This window comes from Fusarium coffeatum (assembly GCF_003316985.1).
Source record: "Fusarium coffeatum strain FIESC_28 chromosome Unknown BRIP53273_contig_63, whole genome shotgun sequence".
Lineage (NCBI taxonomy): Eukaryota > Fungi > Ascomycota > Sordariomycetes > Hypocreales > Nectriaceae > Fusarium > Fusarium coffeatum.
The window spans coordinates 185,527-208,095 of NW_022157859.1; the positions used below are offsets into that span (position 1 = coordinate 185,527).

A 22,569-nucleotide genomic window follows, 5' to 3' on the forward strand; every position below is an offset into this window, starting at 1 on the left:
GCTTGGTTGCGACGTCTAACGTTCATGATCGAAAAGATTGATAAGTGAGGAGTGTCCAAAATTATTAAATTAAGTAAATCTTAGCCCCAACAATGCGACATGACAGACTTCATCTCCGAAGCTCATCAAGATACACACTTGAAGCAGTTCCTATCATAGAACTTATCACCCGATGATGGATTATAAATCAACTCCAGTCCAGCAGGTCCAGCAGTGAAAACATTGCACAGGGTAGTGCTCTTTCGGAAGAGGAAGCCCTCACACCCTGTACGCTGCAGACACTCAAGGGCGCATTTCTCAAGAGATCCAACCTGCTTGGCCGTATAGCCTTCCATCGTCTTGGACTGGGCGGAGTTGCTCACACCAGGGACACCACATGTGACATCGTCGCTAAGAGAAGCAGAGGGTACTGTGCAAGTTGTCGGCTCGTTTTGCGGGGCGCTAGAGGTCGTTGCGACCGGCTCTTCCAACGCAGATGTGGTCTTGGTAGCAGAAGTGGTGGTGGCTCCTTCGAAAACAGAACGAGTAAAGGTCCTCATAGTTGTAGGAGCCTCGGTAGGCTGAGGGAAGTGAGACATGCTCTCAGTCCCGGCAGGGTCCTCTTTCTGAGGCACCTTGCACAGTCCAGAGCAGTCAAAGCATGCGTTGTCATTATACCAGATCTTGCTACCATCCTGGAATCTGTATCCAGCGTCGAGGAGAGATGTGCTGAAGAACTCGCAAAGCTTGGTGTCTGTGTTGTAAGCCGAGGACTTACAGTTCTCAAGCTGTAAGCATGTCTCCGTACACTGAATCTCGGACTTTTGGTGTGGCCAGGTGGTGATGTCTGCTGAGAAGGGCTCCCCAAGAGTGACCTTGCCGTTAGAGTGACACGTATAGCCGCTGACTCCTCTTCCATTACTACCGATAGGCCACTCGCCGTTTTGCTTGTATCTGCAGCCAGCGTTGACTGTAAGAGGCTGGCAGCCCAACTCAGGTGGTGAAGGCGTAGTACCTTCCTTCTCACCACACATCGTACAAGTCATACACTTCAAATCAAACCACATAGCATTATATCCAGATTGCTGTTCAGCAATAGAGGCATCTTGCAAGTCTGACGAGATGAGCGCACATTTGAGTGTTGGCTGGCTATCATCGAAGCCAAAAGCCAGGCATCCGTGATCCTCCTTGCACAGAACAGCACAGTCTTCAATAGAACGCTGGTTAGGACGATCTTCAACACTATATCCCCAGGCATCAGTGAGCTGGGGCCAGCCGAGCTTCCCACAAAGGGCTCTGTCTGGGGCTGGGTTGATGATGGAGCAAAAGCCGGGGGATGGGACGCCATTGGGACAGACTGAGACTGTGGCAGGTGGGAGTGTGGTAGTCGGGCTGGGTGTAGTTGTAGGGATCATGCTGTTGTTCTCAGTTGGGGCAGCTCTGGCACTGGTGATTTCATCAACACTAGAAGTAGTGACATCGGCAGGCTTAGCGGTCGTTGAGATGGCCAGTGCCGAGGAAGTCTTTTTCTCTTGAACAGGGCATGTCCACTCAGGCATAGTAGCCGGATCTTGGCCACGGGGAATGTAATCAAAGTACGCGTTGCCCGCTCCACAGGCATGACAATCCATATCGTAAAAGAAGCTGTACGCATCCGCAGGTTCCGCCACCTCAGACGATCTAGCATCGTATAGACTGCAACGACCAAAGGTAGCCGAGTAGGATTTGCAAGAAGGGTACTTGGCGCAAAGGTCTCGACACTCGTTTGTCAGACCGCAAAGTCCGTTGGTGGGAGCTGTGAGGAAGGGCTTCGCGCACGCCTTGGCAACACCTTGGAAATGGGTGCAGGCCTTGGCAGGGGTATCGGCGTTGACGTTGACACAGACGGTACCGGCTGGCTGTTCGACGCACTCATCCTCGTGGATACAGCTTCGGTCGTAGGCCCAGGCGGAATCGGAACCACCATTGGTAGGAATGTCGCCTAACTCGGCAGTGAAAAGGTTACATGAGTTTGAGCAGCCGCTGCCCCAGTAGAGCCACTCGAAACTCATACATTGGGAATCGGCGAGACAGAGGGCGGCGCACTGCTCTTTGGTGATCTTGCTTCCGCCGAATCGCTTGTATCCTTGCTTGCTGCTGTATGGACGCTTAGCGCAACCTCGACCAGCAGCACCGGCTCCGAGTTTGACGCAGACTTTGGGGCCAGAAGGAGTGTCTTTGTCTTCATCAATAGGAGCGGAAGATGTCGTAGCAGTAGGCGCGGCCTCGGTGGTCTTAGCTGTTGCTGAAGCTTCGTCTGTGGTGGTAGGTGCCTCCGAAGGGTGAGTTGTAGGGGCTTCAGATGTTTCGGTGTTATCGCTGCTAGTCACGGCAGTGTCAACAGGGAGAGCAGTGCTGGTCTCGGCAGGGCCAACGGTGGCAGCGTGCTTGGAAGTAGGGAAGAACAGCGAGATACCATCAACCCACTCATCGCCGATCTTGTTGGACACAAAGACCTGGTCAAAGTAAGCCTCAGCAGAGCCCCCGTTGACACAAACAAGCTCAAATCGAATCATTCCGCTGTTTGTCGTGACAGCCATGTTGTCAACAAACTCCAACCACTTGTCACCCGCGTCGCTGACAACAGGGAAGTAAGGCGTGGCTCCAAACTGTTCACCACCGTAGTATCCTTCGATGCGACATGTATCAGCGACAGAGTTCTGTACGATAGCGTACCAGAAGCGAACGGTGTAGTCACTAGGCTCCATATCCTGAAGCTGCTGTTGAATCCAAGGGTTCTCGGGGGGTGTCTGTCGCTTTCGGGTAAGGCCCGTCTTGAGTTGTACACAGTTCCTCTCGTCAGATTGGCCTGGGTATCCAGGGCCTTGGAGGAGTTTGGCATTGCCGCCAGCCTGGAAGGCGTAGATGCCACCATCGGCAGAAGGATCGTAGCCTCCAAAGCCGCCGTTAGTCACGGCATTTGTGATGATTACGGGGCCTTCGGTAGTTTGCGAAGAAGGTAGCGATCTTGTTGCGGTTCCAGTGGCGATCGGAGAAGACTGTGCTGTCTCATCGGTTTGAAGAGGAGAAGAAGGCTTGCAGTTGCCTGCCGCCGCAAGTTCGAACGAACCCGCAACGGCCAGGGCTAGAAGTGCAGAGACAGAGCGCATCCTGTAAATAACGAATGGATAAGCCAAAAAGAGGCTCTAAGCGAAAGACGGTTGCAGAGGTCAGTACCTGACACACCATCCTCAACATGAGAGACCCCATGATATATACTGTCTAGAGGCGCCCGCCTCCCGAAGCCTTACCCGAAGCCAAAGACCGTATTGCCCCTGACATTGTCGGAAATTTCTATCGGGCTTGGCCATGTGCTTTTTCGTCGATAGATTTTCAGCTGCTGATCGATAGTTCCAACGGGGTTTCCTTTTTCGCTTGTAAACCGAGTCTAGATTGGGTTGGTTTGCAAGACTATTGAACGCCTTGTGGATTTTTTGGGTAAGCGAATAATTCGCCTATGGGGGCGAGCGTTGACTTTGCTCAGGTTGGGAAATATGGGACGATGTTGAAATGAAATGCGGTGGATTTATTCTTTGACATGTTGTTTGGTCGGTGATTAAAGTATGGACGTCTTCTTTGTGGGAAGGCGACATTCTCTTGGGTTGTTGGTCTCCTGCCGGAGATCTTCAGGGTCCAAGATTAGTCATCCCGTACGACGTGCCGTATGAAGACAACTAGACAGCATCGCTACATGAGAACTAATATGACAGTACCTTGATTCCTTTTGCCAAGAGATTCAAGGTCTGCCTTAGTATTTAGTTCAGTCTTCAGAGATTGCCTATCTCAACCGAGCCATATACCCTGTTGCGAATGAGCCGTACCTTGAATGCAGCACAGCATATTGCGCGAAGTTGTTAGACGAAGCATGTCTCGACGAGAACAAGAGCTTACATTCTGACAGATACATATGTTCTTGATGCTTCTCTCAAACTTGACCCAAACCATTGGAGTAATTTTGGGTCAAGACTCGCTCACAAACCGTTTCCGCAGGAGTCATGGAGTCGACGATAGTTAGACAGCTAGTATTATCAGGGCGACATGTGTTTTATACTTGGTGTGTCAGAAGCTGCGCGAGTTCCCTCTTCGCACCAAGTGCTGTTCTCTCCTTCGATGGCAGCGACATGTAATTAGTTGACAGCGCAACTTTGGTTAGACATGGGCTGCCAAGCACATGTTCGCTCGTCTAGTAGGTTGATATCATGTGCTCTGTATTGAGAAGCATTGAAATATTGGCTTTTAGCTACAAGCGGTACCCTTTGTTTGAGAGTTCCAGCGTGGTCACAGGTAGTATCGATAATAACACTGCCGATGTTCTGCTGCATCAGATCTTGAGCAAGTACCCGCTAGAGTCGGGAGGCGTCTTTAGTCGCTTGGTCGAACAGAGAAATGTCAGACTCGTGATTTGACGGCTCGAGAGCATCGTAGCCGAAGGTAGTATCGTTGAGGCTCGGTCTTCGCAGTCCTGCCAACGTACTCTTGCCCGAACCGGGCACACCAGACTTCTGGATCAACGTTCTGGCTGCTTGAGATAGAGATTCTTGAGAACTAGACATCTTCGGCGCCTGAGTTTAAGCACTCAACGTCTCATGGCAATCCCAATATTTTATGGCAATTCCAAGCGGTAGATGGAAGACGAATGTGTGTGTGTGTGAAGCTACCTACGAGAAGCTGCGATTTGAATAGGCGAACAAGCCTCCTACATGGAATCAATTCTCTTGCGACCAATATACCTAAAAGTCCATCAGTTGATTGCGAAATCCTTGAGCAAATGTTCTCTTTTTGTCCACGATGACACTCGGAGATGGACAAGTTGGTGTTAAAGCTTGCAAAAAGGTTTCGAGGGTGTTGGCCATAGAATGGTGAACTCATTCTTCTCTTACTCTTCAGCCAAAAATATCCCACCGCTCCTGAGTAGATGGAAATGGCCTCAGGATTTGGCAACAAAAGTTTACTGGCTAATTCCAAGCCCCGGTCTGCATACAACGATGATAAGATTGTTATCCGGAGGGCAAAAAGTGAGGTTCTGCCCGGGCTCGAACCGGGGACCTTCTCGGTGTTAACGAGATGTCATGACCAACTAGACCACAGTACCAAGCTGTTTTTGATACTAGGTGAACTAGAAATTTATCCTAAGCAGGTAATGGAAATGAAAGACGAGATTGATTTGAACCTGGTTCAAACCCTTTTGTGGTCTCAGCGATCAAGCCTTCCGATGTCTTTGTGGGCGAATCAGCATGACCAAGTTTCAGAATTTGACATTCAAGCATGAGGTTTGGAACATGAAGTAAAAGTCATCACAACAATATTCATTATGTGGTGGTATACGGAAAAACGCCCCTCGGCCTCCAGCCCTTGGCGTGACTTGTCGCCTCTCGCGACATCATGTGCGCATTGATCCTACACATGAAGGAGTTCCCTCTCCTACATCCAACCGTAGTAACCCAGCCTTCCCAACTTTTTGGTCTTCCGGGTGATGATCCTCATTCATAAACCCCAAAAGGTGCTTTTGCCCGCCGGCAGAACCCAGTAATAAATAAAACTCCGAAAAGTGATGGAATCAAGAAATGGTTAAAATAAAAAAGGGACATGAGGGAATAGATGGTATCGAATGGTTGACGGTTTTTTGTTGTTGTTAAGTTAAGCTGGGGTTCAAGCTTAGCCGTGCAGACCGCAAGTACGCTCTCTCATCAGTTCACGTCGCTTCTTGTCCTTAGCTGTAGAGATGGTTAGCATTTGTTGGTGCTCGTATATAATGGGGAATAACTTACCTCCGTCGAAGACGAGGAACTCATGTAGACCGGAACCGACAGGGACCATGGGCAGGACAGGAACCTTCTTGTCGGTGACAACCTCCAGCAGAGCAGGGCCGTCGGTGTTGATGAGCCACTTCAGGGCATCAACAACGTCATCAGGCTTGTCAACACGTCGGTTCTGGATACGCATAGCCTCGGCAAGCTTGATGAAGTCGGGGTTGCTCTGGTGAGTGTGGGCGTATCGATCCTCGTAGAAGATGTTCTGCCATTGAGTAACCATACCCTGCTCCTCATTGTTGAGGACAATAACCTTGACACCAATGTTAAACTGAGCAGCGGTGGAGAGCTCGGTCAGGGTCATGTTGAAAGAGGCATCACCATCGATGTCGATAACAAGGGCATCAGGCTGAGCAACCTTGGCACCGATGGCAGCAGGAAGACCGTAACCCATGGTACCCAGACCACCGGAGGTGATCATGGAACGAGGATGTCTCCATCGGAAGTGCTGGGCAGTCCACATCTGATGTTGACCGACACCGGTAGCGATGTAGGTCTTGTCCTTGCGACCCTCGACAAGCTTGCTGAGCTCCTCGATCAGGGTCTGGGGCTTGATCATGCCTGAGCGCTCAGCACGCTCGTAGTCAGTCAGAGGCCACTTCTTCTTCCACTCGTTGATCTTGCCGAACCACTCCTTGCGGTTCTCCATGGTCTTGGCCTCGACGAAGGGCATGAGCTCCTTAAGGTTGGTGGCGACATCACCCTCGATGGCCTCAGTGGCCTGGACAACCTTGTTGATGTTCTTGGGCATGATCTCGAAGTGGACGATACCACCACGGCCCTCAGCAGCGGCAGCCTTGGCACCAGGGGCGAACTTGGCAATGCTCAGAGTGACACGATCGTCAAATCGGGCACCGAGAGCAATGATCAGATCGGCCTCTTGCATAGCCATGTTGGCGTAGGCTGATCCGTGCATACCGAGCATGTGCAGGGACTTCTCGTCGAGCTCGTCGTAAGCACCTAGACCCTGGAGAGTAGTGGTAACGGGGATAGAGGACTTGTCAGCAAGCTCCTTGAGGATCTCAGGTCCGCCCTCGGAGAGAATGATACCCTGTCCGGCGTAGATGATGGGCTTCTTGGCCTTGTTGATGAGGTTACCAACACGCTGGAGAGCACCCTCGAGCTGCTTCTTGGTAACGTCCATGGCAGCACGAGAAGCAGCGCTGGGCAGAGAAGGCAGAGCAACATCGGTGGGAATAGCCCTTCTTAGGACACCAGCAGTGACATCCTTGGGAAGATCGACGAGAACGGGACCGGGGCGACCGCTGGTGGCGATCTCGAAAGCTTCGTTGATGCGTCGGGGGAGTTCGGCGACGTTCTTGACCATAACGTTCCACTTGGTGCAAGCACGGGAGATACCAACGACATCGGCCTCCTGGAAAGCGTCACTACCAATGGCAGTTGTGACGACCTGACCGGTGAAGACGACCATGGGGGTTCCGTCTGACAGAGCATCCTGCATAGGTGTAATGACATTTGTAGCACCAGGACCAGATGTGACAAGAACGACACCGGGCTTGCCAGAAGCACGGGCATAACCCTCAGCCATGTGGCCAGCACCTTGCTCGTGGCGGGGGAGAATGAAGTCGAAGTGTTTTGAGTTGTAGATGGCATCGAAAACGGGGAGAATGGCGCCGCCAGGGTATCCAACTAAGATTCGGTTAGCCTTATTTGGAGGGACGTGAAGAGGGAGACATACAGATATGTTTCACGCCATGTCGGAGCATCATCTCGTGGAAGATTTCACCACCAGTCTTTCCGATGAATCTGCAAGTTTGTGGTTAGAGGATGTCTGAACATGCGGGCTGGAGGGTTACGTACGACTCATCCATATCATTTTTTCTGGGGTTGACGAGAGGCTGGACATTGCTCTGGTTCTTCTCGACGTTGAATCCAGGGCTAGGGATATCGCGTGCTGGGCTGTAACATGTTAGCCATCCTGCTGTTCGAAATGTGCGCGCGAATCGCTACCCATGCCACAGACGCGGGGCAACTCTCAACGCCACAATTGGGATATCTACTTACGCAGCAGCAGCCGTAGACTGATTTCTAGTGCTGGCAACCTTCTTTGAAGTCTGGATAGAAGCAACGGCGGATGTGGTGGTGAATGATCGAGTGTGAGCGACGGCCCGGATGGCCTTTGCGGCCTGGCGAGTTCGGAGCATTGTGGAGGTTAAGAGCTCGTTGAGGCAAGACCAGTAGAGAAGGAGCCAGGAGGCTCAAGACGCGCAAGAGAATTAAAAATTGAAGGTCAGTAGAAACTCAAAAGGATCAATTGAAATCCTAGAGGGGAGATGCTTGAATTTTGTTCGTGAAGGCGCGCGGAGGCGAAAAGAGAAAAAAAGGGATTTGAGTTTCGTTTGTCCGCTAAGAAAGAGACCAAAGAAATCGAGGGCGAGCCCGGGGGAAAAAATATCACAGCCAAAGCACCTCAGCAATTATCGGAGGGCCGGTGGCCGGGGTGGGACCGGTCAAGTTGTGGGGTAAGGTACCGCAATAAAAGGTGACTCCCCCAGCAAATCGAGGTGGGATTGCGGTAGAGTCAGGTCAAGGCAGGGGCGATGAAGGCCAGAACGGCCGGGAAGGGGGAGCATCGGTCCCCACGAGCCAATTAGAGGATTGATGAATGGCCGATATCGCCACTAGTAGAAGCCTTCGGATTGGCCAGATGTGTTGCGAGAACGGCCTAGCTGGGCCTCTACTCCCCTCTAGCTGGCGTTAGCTGGACCAAAGGAACTGAAAAACCGACTCAGTTTTGGATTTTGACAGCCATGAATGGCGTTTATTCTACCGTTTATCTGACCATCAATTGCTAACATCAGAAAAAATCTTGACTCATCTTACGGGAAGCCGCTGACATCCAATTTTCTGTTTCCCCAGGGATTAAGCTGAGCTCCGTAATGAGAGGACCCTCTGACGTCGGGAAAGTGGCGGGCGGGGAACTTTGTCCTACTCCGTACAGCTGGAGCAGCTAACCCTCCGTCAGGTATCTGACCCTTTCTGCCTTAGCCTGAACTGGTTCAATTTGCATGCGGTCATTTATCTCCGTTTTTCGCCTCTGGATGTTATCTGGGGCATTGCAAAGGTATGGACCTCATGTTGTGCAGCAACCAATTGAGTTATCTCACTGTGAGTTGGTTAGAGAAAGACCAGTAAATCTGTGATTGTTGTCGGCAGTTGTTGGATCGATCTATTTATTCATGATGGTGGTGTTCATCTCGGATCTTGCCCGCTATCGCTTCCATGTGAAGGTGGCAGGCACGTCCCCGGTCCGGGACCCATCCTACAAGCTTCCCCACAAACTTCAACCTCAATTCATTGATGAGGCTCAATGTCGCCTGCTTTGACATCCGTTTCATGACTGTGATCAAGGATCTCGTCTTCTTGTAACAATTTCTCGATTCAAATATTCATCAATTACTGCACTTTAGGATTGGGAGCTCATGAAATTTGCCTAATCCTACTGGATAAATCCTTTTCCCCAAATGCCGGACGTACAAGACCGACGTGGTTGTAGAAGTAGGGGCATCTACTTTTTGTCGTTTTTTTTTCATGATATTTGAGCTCTCATGAAACTCTATCTCCTACAGTTTTGTTGTCGCAGCTCTAGACAATCTCTGCTTCTGAAAGCTGCACATTGAAGCCACCAAAATGCTATAGGGTGGGTGAAGTTTCGGCATGCATGAGTGTTCTAATATAGAATCATGTTATTATGCGTGAGAGTACAAGGCTGTACGCAGCAAGAAGAGCATCCCATATGTGCAAAAAATGAAGACAGGGTGAGTGTTTCTTGCTGCGATCTGTCTTTGCAAGCTACCGCGTCGTCAGTTGATTACACGTAGAAGTGCGTTTTATGATTCAACCACCAGTAAACAGAACTTTTATAGCTATTATTTTGATAGGACTATAAATAACAATCATCACAAAGACTAATGTCACAAATGGCGATAGATAGCAGTTCTTGCATTAGATGTCGACGAGACCACAACTCAGTTGATGCTTATTGGTGGGAACCCCTCAGCCATGTGGCGTGCGATTCTATATAATGGGGTATATCGAGGAGTTGACTCAACGGCTCGTCATATTTTACCTGTTTAGACACTAGGGCCGTATAAACTTCCTTGTTTCGTCGCAGTGGTAATTGGATATCATGATCTCACCTGTCCATGGACAAGATCTCCTCAAGTTTGCAAGCTGGCTCAGTTTGAGATCTAAAGTATAAGAGTCTTTGCTACCTGTGTACCATCCGATTTCTCCAGATTGATAGTCATCTAACTCCTCAACTTGATTTATCCTATACCATCTCAGCATCATATTCGCCATGCTTTCAACCTCACAGAAGCCTATTATCATTGATACTGCTGCACAATCGCAGAACACGCCCTCCTCGTTTGCTGAGAAAGAACGAGGCAACGCGACCTGGCATACACTCTTATCCTCACCAGGAACTGCTAGCACTTCCTTGACCAGTGGTATCGCGACATGCCCCACCAACGGCGCCCTAGCACTTCATCGCCACACGCAAGCAGAAGTTTACTACATCCTTGATGGTTCGGGAGAAGTAGAGATCGAAGGAGAAAGATACCCCGTCTCTAAGGGCAACCTGGTCTGGATACCCGGAGACGCAGAACATGGGGTGTTTTGTGGCGATGATGAGCTGAAGTGGCTCTATATCTTTCCTGAAAGCAGTTTTGATAATATCATTTATCGGTTTAGCAGCGAGGTGAAGAAGGTCGGAGATAAAATCAAGCCTAAGCTGTAGGTATATACTGAGATGCTTTGAAACTTAGTTTCCTAAGGAGGTTTTCTGGAATAATAACGGGCATTGCTGTTCGATGGATCAACTGAACATGGCCATGTCTATTAAGAAGTGCCCGAAAAATATCCTTGGCTCATGAACTATTCCATCATTCTTTAGCTCGACGAATCATGACAAAGGTTTCATAAAGCTCATCCACGCCAAATTTGCTCATGCTTTGACTCTTCTCCTCCAAAATCTCAAATCCGTGCTTTGAATAAAGCTTCTGACCACGTCGGCCAGTAGCCACCACTAGTACATCAATGCCAAGCTGGTCTGCTGCATTGAGGCCAGATTTGACGAGCATACTTGCAAGTCCTTGATGTTGGTGATCCGGTCGAACGCCGATGTAGTGTAGTTCTGCTCGATCGTCAGTTTATGAAATCGTTCCTTTTCGTAGTGCGTACCCATGCAGTTGGCATGTTTATACTTCTCTCTCCAACCGTCCATATGGTCATCCAGTTCATCGTGCTCCGAGCGCGGATCAAATTCGGCCTCTGAATGACGCTTCGTGAACACCTCTCTCTCCTCGTCGCTCACATCAGGCGTCTGAGCGATCAGCCAAGAGTCTTTGTGCGACTCTGGCATAATCCAGCGTGCATAGCCCACGATATCGCCTGTTTCGTTGTGAACTACTTTCTGGTGTCTCCTCACTTCTCTATCGGTAAGAAGGTTCTTTGGGCTCCGGTCTGTAATACCTCGGAGCACGTAGTCTTTAGTTCGACCTGTCCATGACAATCTCCACCATGCCTCATCCCAAAATGCAGCAACTTTGCTTTGTGCGATGTATTTGCCGTCTTCCACACGACATGGTGACTGTACTTGATACATTGGTGTTGATGGGCCGAGATACTGATGGATGTAAGTGCATATGGGAAATCTAAGAGATTCCTGGCATCCATGATTTATAGATTTTATTCTCTTCCTTATCTGACCACCTCGCAAGGATTCAAGATGCCGTTAGAACCGAAACGAGGCTGAGCAAATAGATGTCACGTATCATATAATCAGTATACAGGGATTGGGTATCCGAGTCCAATCAGATCAACCGACATATCGAGCTTCGCTCTGTAGTCTGCGGCGTGGCTTCTGTCTGCACAGATCTGAACAGTAATATACTAAAATAACGTAGACTACAGTTTCTAAGGTATTTTCTATCTGTTTTTTAACATTGAAAATATATTGTAGTGTTATTAATTATAATATTAATATGTCTAGAAAAAATAACTGTAAAAAATAGTAAAAATGCTCTAGAAACTTCAAACGGAAGGAACTTGGTCCCAAATTTCAACTCGCTCCTTCCAATAAGTCTAGAACCCGGGTGACGCAATTGGTTAGCGTGTCAGACTTTTACAAATAAGTAAATCTGAAAGTTAGGGGTTCGAGTCCCCTCTCGGGTGGTTCTTTTCATTTTTTGCGTATTTTTCCCTTGACCCCGAGATCAAGACGAGTCGAATGCGATATTTTTTGTAATTTTTGGAGCTGGTTTCATGGAGTCGTGGAGTTTTGAATTGGGAGTGGTGCTGGGAGAGGTGGTGGGGTTTGATATCGCAGCCCCACTGTTTGCCGCCTCCCGTCACCTTCCATGAATTACTGAAGCAACTGTTGACGGGTTTGCTGCGATGGTACCTGTTGTATGGATAACCTCGTACGGAAGACGGAGCAATACGAATGATGCACGCAGAAGGAGTGTTTAAGTTTCGCCAAGTACTTGACTCTAAGACGCAATAGGGAAGAGCCGCGATCTGGTGATGATGGTATGTTTAATGCTAGAGCCTGCATATACTGGATGTAGGTTCCTCCCAATGCAAGTGATTACATGGATCTCTTACGAAATCGAGCATAGGTAATATGAAAGACTCCATAAGGTATGTTAAAGCTTGAACCATAAATTGGTCCCAACCTGTGCTGTGTTGGCTGCTAGACTCAAACAATCCAACCACTTGACTTGACAGTATAACTTTGACGACGTGATCAACGTCAAGACACCAAGTCAAAAGGAATCCACTTTCAAATCATGAGCATAAAGCTGAGCGGCGGACCGAGGAGATTGTACTCTGCAAGAAATCTTCTATCTCATCAGTGCGGCAGAGGGAGCCCGAAACGACACGATTTTGCTTAATGGGCCTATTGACCATCAGTGACAGTGATGAAGTAGACAACCAATCAATGTGTGGGTTTACAAAAAAGAAACCCGAGACTTACCACTAAACTCCAAGGTACCAAAGAGTGAGAATCAACTTAGTAATTTTGTCACTGCAGCTGTGGCTCTTTCCTTCTCTGAGTCGCGGGTTCGGTACCAAGCGTCGTGCCTTCTCTGTGTGAGGGCTTCCGCCATGTTCCGCCTGCTCCTTCCCGTCCCCATGAAGCTTGGTTACTGGTGTAATCATGCCTGCCGTCATTTCGTACAGCTCTCTTTCTTTTCCTTTCCATCATCGTCGACAATTTCAAGATGCCATCCCGCACGCCGTGCCTGAAGCACCTGATCGCCCTCCTGGAGAGATTCAGGCTACCATCAAAGATTCCTTCAAGATGCCGTCCCGCCCACCCTGCCTCAAACAACTTTCAAGGGTGGCGATGGCCGTTGAGGAGATCGACCGCCATGAGGAGGGTCTCCATCCAGGGGGAGCCGGTCACGGAGCAATCTGGCCATCCACTCCCTCTACCGCCGCCGCCGACTCCCCTCCTCCTCCTCCTCCCTCTACGACTCCGGTAAAGAGGCGCCGCGACCTCCAGGGTCGCAAGATTCTTTTGTCCTCCACGTCTTAGGCGGGGGGTTTTCTCATTTTCTTTTGGTCAGGCCCGCCTTTGCTTTCATTGCTCTTCCGGGAGCTTTTGAGAAAGACATGGGTTAAAGCATGAAGTGAATCTCGAAACCCCTTCTCTGGTAAGAACATGTTACATCTCTATGGGAAATATCGTCCTAAATGCGTCAGCTCTGCGATACTTAGTAGACTTGCCCTTTCGAGTCTTCCTAGCACCATTTCAGGATATGTAAGTGGTCTTTTTGAGCCCTCGTGACAAGAAAGGAATTGACATTGGGTATTTATTAGCTTTCGACCGCCTTTTCGGCCATCACGAGAAGGGGCGCCCTTTCAAAGGGGAGCTGGTCACAGAGCAATCTTGGCCGTCCACACCCTCTGCCGCGGCCGCCGACTCGGCTCCTCCTCCCTCCCACTCTCCTCCTACTCCTTCTACGCCTCCGGCGAAGAGGCGTCGCGGCCTCCGGGGTCGCAAGATCCTTTTGTCTTCCCCGTCTTAGACGGTTCTTTTGTTTCTACTTGGTGGTGTCTTCCTTTATTCTTTTCATTTTGTTAGGCCCGCCTTCCCTTTCGTTGCTCTTATAGGAGCTTTTGAGACAGATACGCCATGAATAATTTCAACCATGAAGTAGATCAGTGAAACTACTTTCTGGTAAGAATCTAATCCCTAGGTATGACAGAAACAGTTTGCTAAATGCTGTAGTTCTACGATACTCTGGTTGACTTATACGTCTTGAGTCTTCCTGGCACCGTGCCCTTCTGTTATAACGAGAGCAAGCTCGCCTTTGCTTTTTAGGGATCTATCCCTTTTTGTGCTTCACAACACTGGTAGCATGTATACCTCTACTTTCAAGCGCACCTTCGCACTTCCTATCGCAATACTAGCAACGGGCTAGTCTGTGTTTACTTTCATCAGCTCCTCTCAGTCTCCGGTTCCAGCTACAACGCCAGAAGCAGGCCCGCCGTTGCTTTCATGGCGCCCTTCCACTATGTTCAAAAGGATGTCAGGTCTATCTTTACTTTCAGACGCACCTCCCCCGCTCTCCGTGTACATTGGAAGGAAACCGCATTGAACTCGCCTTTCTTCTCGAAATACATCAAGCATGATCGAGGACATTGGCCGAAACCTATCTTTGATCAGTTAATCGCCCACCAATGATCACCAGCCAACCAGCCCCCACCGTCTATGAAGCTCGGGTTTAATCAGCTTCCATATCTACGACAATCAGAGGTACGACATGCGAAACGAATACTTGGACTGTAACTAACAAAGGCGGCAGTCTCTGGTGTAATAGGAGGCCGCTCTAAGCTAGAACGAGTTGTGCTTGGGAGTGGTGTTCTGAATCACAGAGAGGGTAGTATGCGGTGGACTCACGCTTGAATTGGAAGTATTCTCGTCATAACTTAGGGGATTACATGATGCTGGAAGTTTTTGTTTGCTTTTCATACGATTAAGAATATACAGTGCTTTCCTTGGTATGAAGTCAGTTGACTGTGGAATACGACATCTCTTATTGTCCTTACTTGACGAAGGCAGTTGCTTTTACAGGAGATCCGGAAACGAAAGTACAATGAGTGGTCTACATGATGCCGCAGTGATACGACACTTTATTTCACGAGTCGCGAAGATAGTAAAGCCCTCGGTCTCGCTGATGTCGATAATGCAAATCCGGAGCACCGGGTGGATCCTCGCTTCGGGGCCGATGCCGTGGGCCCACTCGTGCCCCCCGAAGGACCGGACGCACACAAACATCGAATTTGAGTGGCATGAGCAAGCGTTTATGATTAGAAAGAAAGATATATCATATTCAATGAATGGATGTTTATAAGCAATTTTTCTCCTCCGTATTTAAGTAAGTTAGGGATAGATGCAAAAAGTCAAGTGTGCATGCAGTGATAGCCACCTGGAGGCATCTTGGGCTTAAAGCTTATCGATCCAGGTAGGCACCAACAGAGCAAACTGCAAAAAAAGATAGCTTCATAGCAGCTACTGGTTTCGATCCAGTGACCTCCGGGTTATGAGCCCGGCTGTAATGAGTTAGTACTCTGGTATTGTTTCGCAGGTGGAGTAGAGACATACCGCGCTTCCACTGCGCCAAGCTGCTTTCCTTGAGCTGTTGAAGTGTGACTACATATTTTGGTATATATACCCAACAAAGGTTGGGAGAAGCGAGCCAGTCAACTGGCACCAAATATGTCCGAGGCACTGCCAGGCTTCCTTGTCAGATCACGCATAACAATGTCCTCAATTATGAGTCATAAGATCCCACTTAAACAATGACAGCTATGAACGTAATAATCGGGTCATGTGAGTGCTCCTGTAATGCTATGGTACATGGCTGACTTAAGAATCGTTTGTGTTCCGGCTGATATGCCAAGGCCAAACCTGTTGCGTTATCCATCGCAGTGCGATGTGTATTACCAAAGAGACAATTTTACCAAGGAACCTTAGTAAGTAGGGTGTAAGATTCGCATTCAAGGGGTATTTTTAAGAAGAGCTGTCAGAAAGGTATTGAGTAGCTAAACAAATCATCTCAAACAGCATGTCCCAGAGACTGTCACTCGGAACATAATGAACGATCGACAAGTGTGCGTGCAACTCATCAGGCTATTGCGATCAGATAGAAGGGTTTGATATCGTCTAAGAAGCGCTTGGAGATCCAAAGTATCGCCATTCTGTTTTACCTGATGAGCAAATCCTCCCCCTTATATTCTAGCTGAGTTGTCAACTCTTAAGTTCTCCAGCACTCAAGGTGCAAGCGAGACCATACGCAGATGATATTCACGCTAAAAATGTTCAAAATAAGGGCTGGGCGCATATCAGGGGTTTCTTTAGGACAGTGAACATAGCACGAGCTTACGGTTCTGTAACCATGTTGTCCATTGTAAAGAGGTGCAGTAAGAGGAAAGAAGATACATAGGATGGACAGCCTCCATGATCGGAGTAAGAAGGATGATGCGTTAGCGATTAAGAGACCATGAAATGTCGAAGGTAGAGAAGATGGATAGTCATATTTTCGCCTTTGCAGATAGTAGGTAGTCAAAAGAGCAGCTCCAACTTCCGAGGTAAAGGGACAGGCCTGAGGCGAGCGAGAATGAGCCATCGAGGGTGACGAAAGATACGATTTGACAGGATGTTTCATATCCATATACCAGAAGGTCACTCTTCTATCAGAACATAGCAGTAAAGTGCAAACAATCTCCCACATATCAAGCTGTAGTGCATGCAAGTCTAAGCACAGTGAATCAGTGCCAGCCAGTTAGCAGAATATATAAAGCAGTGGCAGGCAGCAGCAAGCTCAATCAACACAATTAATTTTACAGCTCTTCTCTCCCCCTCTCCGAAACTTTCCCTCTTCACACATCCATCTCTAAAAGTATCTCGCGTTAGTCTTGCACAAAATCTTCCTCTCACATCACCACCATCACCATCATCACCACCACTGTCGCCGCCGGAGAATGGACCGACACTGGGAACGCCTTCTGAGGCCACTCCTGCGGCCCCATGGCCCAGGTCTCCCAGGTGGTACCATGACCATGGAAGAAATCGCCTGGCATGAGAGGAACTCCCCCATTAAGGGGGTGCCAGTCACTGAGGAGAGCTGGCCTTCTGAGCCCGCCGAGACTGAGAGTATGTGCTATCCAGTGTTTGTTGAGCATTTAACTAACATGTTTAGCTTCTGAGAAGAAATAGAAGAATGGCGGGTGGTGCCAACAATGTCGGCATGGGAGGGCAGCTGTGTTGGGTCTCTGGCAAACATTACATTCGAGTAGCCCAGACACAATTCATAATTCACATCGCACTGTTCATTGCCACAATTGTTTTGTTTAAACTTTGTATTATTTCATATTGTTCGCTGACATGCAGACTTCCTATCTATCATTTGTATCCCGCCAAAGAATATATCTGGCTCACAATGGGGTATCTGCCATCCCGATATAATGATCCTCGCATAACCGCCCGAAAGATGCAATATTCAAACAGGTAGAAAAACAAAGGGGAAATAAAAGCTGCAAATAACAATTCTGTGACTTTGCAGCATGCGTGGCTTTGGTTTCCTGTCTCGTCCCATTCCATCCTTCTTCAACACCGTGGTATCACAAAACAAAAATACAAAATGACAAAGACATGTAAAAAAGGAAATAGGTATGTGTTGGCTCAAATGCTGAGATGTATCCAAGAACAAACAAGGAAATGGGTAATAAGAGAAAGTTCAGATCGTCATGTAGAGGATGGGGTATCCTGTCGTAAAGTTCCTCGTCCTCCTCTTTAGCCCGTGTACGGAATGATTATTAGTACAGATATATGATAATGCAAGGCAGTGAAATGAAATCATGATGCTCAAAAAAATGCTTTTCCGTTCCGAGATTAAAACGCCTTATAGTCTCATGTCGCCGTCGTCCAAGTAGAAGCTTGTGGGTGAGCCAAACTGCTGTTGCTGTTGATGTTGATGCTGGGGCATGAAGCCAGGGTTTGATGTGTATCCCTGCTGAGGGTGGCCCATTCGCATCGGCAGTTCGTAACCCGCAGGCATAGACGTAGGTACAGTCGCATGCATCATGTCGGCGTACATAGCCGGTACAGGAGGGACAGCCTCGTGCTCGGAAGCAGGGCTGCCATAAACGCTGGTCTTCTTCTTTGGGCGCAGGTTCTCGAGGCTCAATCGCTTGCCCCAAGACCCGGGTCGCTTTGTAGGAATAGGAGTGGCGGGGCGGGCAGCTACAGGTTGTTGTGGTTGCTGGGGAGGCATGTACACGTTACCCATGACAGTGTCTTGTTGAGGGAAGTGCTGCTGCATGCCAGTCATGTCCCATTGTTGTTGAGGAAGCTCGGAACCTGGAAGAATGTAGGTCATGGACGCATCCGCAAAAGTGTTCATCTGATCAGGTGCAAATTTGGGTGCGTCGACAGGCCAGACATGCTCATTAGGAATGGGGAATGGCGTTCCTGGGTGAGGGCCGGCTGTGAGATCATCTCGAACCATGGGCTCGGGAATGCTGTCCACTGGTGTTGATGGTCTAGTCTCCTGCTTGATACGTCTGGCAGTGAAGGAAGGTGGCTGTGGTGTTGTAGGGGCCTGCTTCGTGACAGTAACCATCGGTGTGTTCATTTCGCTGATATCCTCTGTCTTCATCTGCACACCTTCTCCGTGGCCGACTGCATCAGCCAAGCATTGAGATCGGAACGGTAGAGAGAACTGTAGGTCAATTTCACTTGGTGGCGGTGTGGTAGGGTTGGTGAAAGGAGATGTGCCAAGGATGAAGGCTAGGCGAACCAGAGTAGAGATGTCTTCACCAAGGTGACGAGCCTCGAGCATACGCTTGAGGTCGCCAGAAGAACGAGGACGCCATGTGAGTTGCTGTCTCTTCTCCTTGGGCCAGATGCAAGTCTTCCAGATAGACTTGACCTTGGACTGGCGCATCAAGTTGTGCAGTTGAACCTTGTACTCCCAGTTGTTCACATCAAATCCGTCCTCGAAGTGCTTGGCGATATGCTCAAAGTACTTATCTCGGCTGGCAGATGCTTGCTCACCGGTGGGAGCCTCAAAGACACGGTCCTTGCAGCTACCGAAACCGCAACCAAAGACGACCTGAGGGCACAACTCTGTCTTTGCTGAACTGTTAGGAAGAGCATCCATGCGGTGTGCCTCCTTGGCGTGTGTGCTGTAGGCGCGCTCGGTAGCAAAAGAGAGGTGGCAGCCCTTGGTCTTGCACAGCCAAGTCACATCAGCACCGTGGAAGTTGTAAAGATGCTTCTTGAAATCGCTCTTCCTGCCGAAACCAACGGGGTTGTTGTCCAAGAAACACATGGGGCACTGGTATTTCTTTGAGGTTGGTGTGACGTGCCGGGGCGACGGGTGAGAGGTGACATCGCATGAAGGAATGGGTGACTGCATGAGGTTTGGCGAGTCGAGCCATGTACGATCGGTAACTTTACCGACTTCACCATCATGAATCGAGGGAACGTCGCCGGCATTGTCTTGCCATGTCGATTGAGTTCGGATGGAAGCGGCATCGGATCGCGTGTGAGAAGCATCAGAGTTGCTCCATGATAATGAAGGCGCGCTGGTGTTGCTGAGTAGTGTGGATGCTGAAAAGGTGGAGGCTCGTGCTATTTGATGTTAGAGGGTCTACATCTTGATATGTAATTGAAATCACTCACATGAAGCACCGAGACCGGTGAGCGCGCAGACAAGGCTGGAGACGCCGTAGCGACGGGTAAGACCCAAGAGGATTTGCTGATCCTCTTCAGATAGCGGCCTCACAGGCTCATCCTGTCCAGGAAAAGGAAACATGTTGTGTGGTTGTGATTGCGGAAGTCCAAGGCTCAATCGTCGAAGCGATAACGCGCACTGAGCGCTGGATTAACTATCGTTGGCGACCCGTGTGACAGAATTAATTAATGTCAGCAATAATAGACAGTCGCTGTTGGTGTGACTATCATCAAGTTGAGTCGAAGTTGGTTGAGATGTCGTGTAAGACTGGCGATAAGCGTGATCCGAGGAGCGTCGATGAAAGAGAGTCGAGTCGATTCGAGTCGATGGAAAGCGAAACGAGGGGAAATCGACAGCCCGCGACGATTAGTATGTGATAGTTGGTTCGTTGAGTCGTGATTATGAACCAAGAAAGCCTTGGAATGTGATGTGATAGCGGTAACTTTGTGGGTATGAGGGCGGATTAAAACAAAGGCGAGACAACATCAATTAGAGTAAAAAGACGAACAGAAGAGACACGCAAGGGTCCTTGTTTGAGATGGGGATTAAGAGAGTAAGTACTGTACTTTACTCGACTGGGAGAGAGGAAGAGAGGGGCGAATGTATGGAAGAAGTAAAGGGAACGGCGAGCAGGCAGTAGCAGGCAGTGTAAAGTGAGGAAGGTATGGTATGCGTGCAAGTGCAGGGGAGGGAAGGAGCGAAGGAGAGTCAGTCAGAGATCAGGAAGAAAGAGGGAAAGAGCAAGAGAAAGTCCTTCTAGAAGCCTTCCTCGAATCCCTGGACTTGTGTGAGACATTATAACGGGCTTGCCGGAGTGATCGCTCTTGGTCGGCCCACGTTGGTTCAATCCATGTCCTGGCTAGTCTCGAGACTAGTGACTCTATCAACAGGGGGAGTCCTTGTCCACCACCAACGCCGTTTCAGGAACGTCATTCGCCAAATTCTGCCTCGTCTGCCAATTCTGTTCAAAAACGGATGGTCCATCTCTAGTCTATGCTATGCGGGTCGAGCATCTTGACGTGACGTACCTGACGATGATCTACTATTCCGGCATTTGGATATTTCAGGGGAGAATGGATCATCAGGTACATACATATTCTGATACAATAGACATCAAATGCCTGGAAAACAAACAATGCGACGCCACAGACCTTGGTGTTTAAGCGTGAGTGTACGGAGTACTGTACTTACTGAATCCTCGATAGCCTGCTTCCCTTTGGGGGCTACTGTACTACCATTGTGCTGTGACCCAGCCGAGTCTGGGTCGTAACGGGGCGACCAAGTAAAGTCAGGTCAGCGACCGACAGACACCATTGAAGAAAAAACTCGGCTGGGGCTAAAAAAGTCATCTCATCAACGATTTACTGGACTGGAGTGTAGCCAAAAATAAGGCCCTGTTTCAGCAAATTGCACTCTTGGTTCCCCTGCCAGTTTGCTTGCTGCTGCAGTCTCCAGCTCCCTCCCTCCTACATGCTACGTAAGAAGGAGATGACCGACATGATCTGAAGTTCTTCTGCCGTCATTCTAGAAAATGCTGCATGCAGGAGAGATTACGCTGCTCCATCATTGCTGTCGATACAACATAGAATTAGGGTTTTGTGGACAGCCCGTTTGACCTCAACCCGGTTTGGGTTTCCTATTCCGCAAAGAGACATCAATATCCGTACGTAACTGATTCAGCATTTGATCACGCTTAGTTTCTGTCGTGTCAGAATCTTGCCAGATTGACCTACTTAATTAGTCACTTCAATCCTTGACGAGCGTCAAAAGTGTGGCTTCTCTCTATCTCTTCCGAGTATCGGTGCTAGAGCAGAGCAGCAACGCAATAGTGATCCAAACTTGGACATGAAACTGTTCGCTTTGGACGTAAAATCTCCACAGTGGAATGGAGAATGGATCCCCAGATGAAGGAATAGAGAGAGAAAAACGTGGTCGGAGAGTGATCAACCCGACCGAGTCTAAACTTCTTGAGAAAAAAAAAGCCAAGGTAGATTGTTGCCCAAGACACCAAGATCCATATCAGTGCTAGTGTACGCGGGCCAGCAGACGACCCTGTTTCAGCGGGAAATGACGATGGGCCAATCTCTGGCTTTTACTTGTGAGGACGGCGTATCAATGGCCTGCCGAGACCTTAGTATGCGGAGCTGGGAGGGTGGCCATCTGACGGTATTGGTTGGGGATATGGGGGGGACATGACACGAGCCTGGTCAAGTCTAAGCCACTTTGGAGGAGGACCAAGAGGACCCCTTGTAAGTTCCAAAGACCAAAGGCCCAAAGGACAAAAGGTTGAAAAGCCAAGACCATATTCAAGAGGTCAAAACATTAATCGTGGGTGTAGTGGGAGTCACTGTGGCGCCTGCTTATAATGCACTGCTGTAAGAGTTATCGTTTCGCCCAGCTACTGTACGGTGAGAATGGATCCTTGGCAATACAGTAGATTGTTCCTTCAAGCCATACCTAGCCATCATGACGAACTCTTACTCGGGTACAGTAACACAGCCTCGTGTACAGAAATGAGACCCTGGAGTCGTCAACAGCCATAACGCCATCTCCCAAAAAATGAAGCAACAATCCAAGAAAAAGGAAAAAAGGGGATCCATAACAGGTCCTGGCTTCTGGGTCAGATCCTCGCAAATCAAATGATGCAAAAAGTGAAGTATCACTTTGTTGCAGACACTGGGCTGGCTGTGCGAGAGACATGTTTGCTTTGTTTCATCTGTCTTGCTGACCGCTCCCCTGTTTGACTTTATTTGCTTTTTCTTCTGGAATCTTTCTCTGGGCTAGGCAAAACATTGCATCGTAATGCGAGTGGTGGGACCTCTCTTCTCCTCTTTTTCGTGGCTGATTGATATGGATGATTATGGAGTATCGTATCTCCAGATCTATGTATCAGCCAACATGAAACTGACAGTATCCGAGTATCGAGAACAGATACTGGAATTACTTTACGTGCAGCATAACGCAAG

The 22,569-nt window shown here is 48.9% G+C and overlaps 6 protein-coding genes across 6 annotated transcripts; 2 read left to right on the forward strand and 4 right to left on the reverse strand.

Moving 5' to 3' along the window:
* Positions 1-125: 125 nt before the first annotated feature.
* FIESC28_02989 (uncharacterized protein) lies at positions 126-3,128 on the reverse strand (the record flags this gene model as incomplete). Its single annotated transcript, XM_031157138.1, has 1 exon — positions 126-3,128. One exon carries the CDS (start codon positions 3,126-3,128, stop codon positions 126-128), a length of 3,003 nt encoding a protein of 1,000 aa, XP_031018847.1.
* A 2,545-nt stretch (positions 3,129-5,673) lies between these two features.
* Positions 5,674-7,993, reverse strand: FIESC28_02990 (uncharacterized protein; the record flags this gene model as incomplete). Its single annotated transcript, XM_031157139.1, has 5 exons — positions 5,674-5,732; positions 5,787-7,478; positions 7,528-7,595; positions 7,650-7,748; positions 7,854-7,993. The coding sequence occupies 5 exons, from the start codon at positions 7,991-7,993 to the stop codon at positions 5,674-5,676; spliced, it is 2,058 nt and encodes a 685-aa protein (XP_031018848.1).
* A 2,156-nt stretch (positions 7,994-10,149) lies between these two features.
* Positions 10,150-10,590, forward strand: FIESC28_02991 (uncharacterized protein; the record flags this gene model as incomplete). The annotated part of the gene is made up of 1 exon (XM_031157140.1): positions 10,150-10,590. The coding sequence occupies one exon, from the start codon at positions 10,150-10,152 to the stop codon at positions 10,588-10,590; it is 441 nt and encodes a 146-aa protein (XP_031018849.1).
* Positions 10,591-10,735: 145 nt separating this feature from the next.
* On the reverse strand, positions 10,736-11,457 carry FIESC28_02992 (uncharacterized protein; the record flags this gene model as incomplete). Its single annotated transcript, XM_031157141.1, has 2 exons — positions 10,736-10,986; positions 11,034-11,457. 2 exons carry the CDS (start codon positions 11,455-11,457, stop codon positions 10,736-10,738), a joined length of 675 nt encoding a protein of 224 aa, XP_031018850.1.
* A 1,557-nt stretch (positions 11,458-13,014) lies between these two features.
* Positions 13,015-13,395, forward strand: FIESC28_02993 (uncharacterized protein; the record flags this gene model as incomplete). Its single annotated transcript, XM_031157142.1, has 1 exon — positions 13,015-13,395. The coding sequence occupies one exon, from the start codon at positions 13,015-13,017 to the stop codon at positions 13,393-13,395; it is 381 nt and encodes a 126-aa protein (XP_031018851.1).
* Positions 13,396-17,767: 4,372 nt separating this feature from the next.
* On the reverse strand, positions 17,768-19,684 carry FIESC28_02994 (uncharacterized protein; the record flags this gene model as incomplete). The annotated part of the gene is made up of 2 exons (XM_031157143.1): positions 17,768-19,500; positions 19,552-19,684. 2 exons carry the CDS (start codon positions 19,682-19,684, stop codon positions 17,768-17,770), a joined length of 1,866 nt encoding a protein of 621 aa, XP_031018852.1.
* Between the last annotated feature and the right edge of the window lie 2,885 nt (positions 19,685-22,569).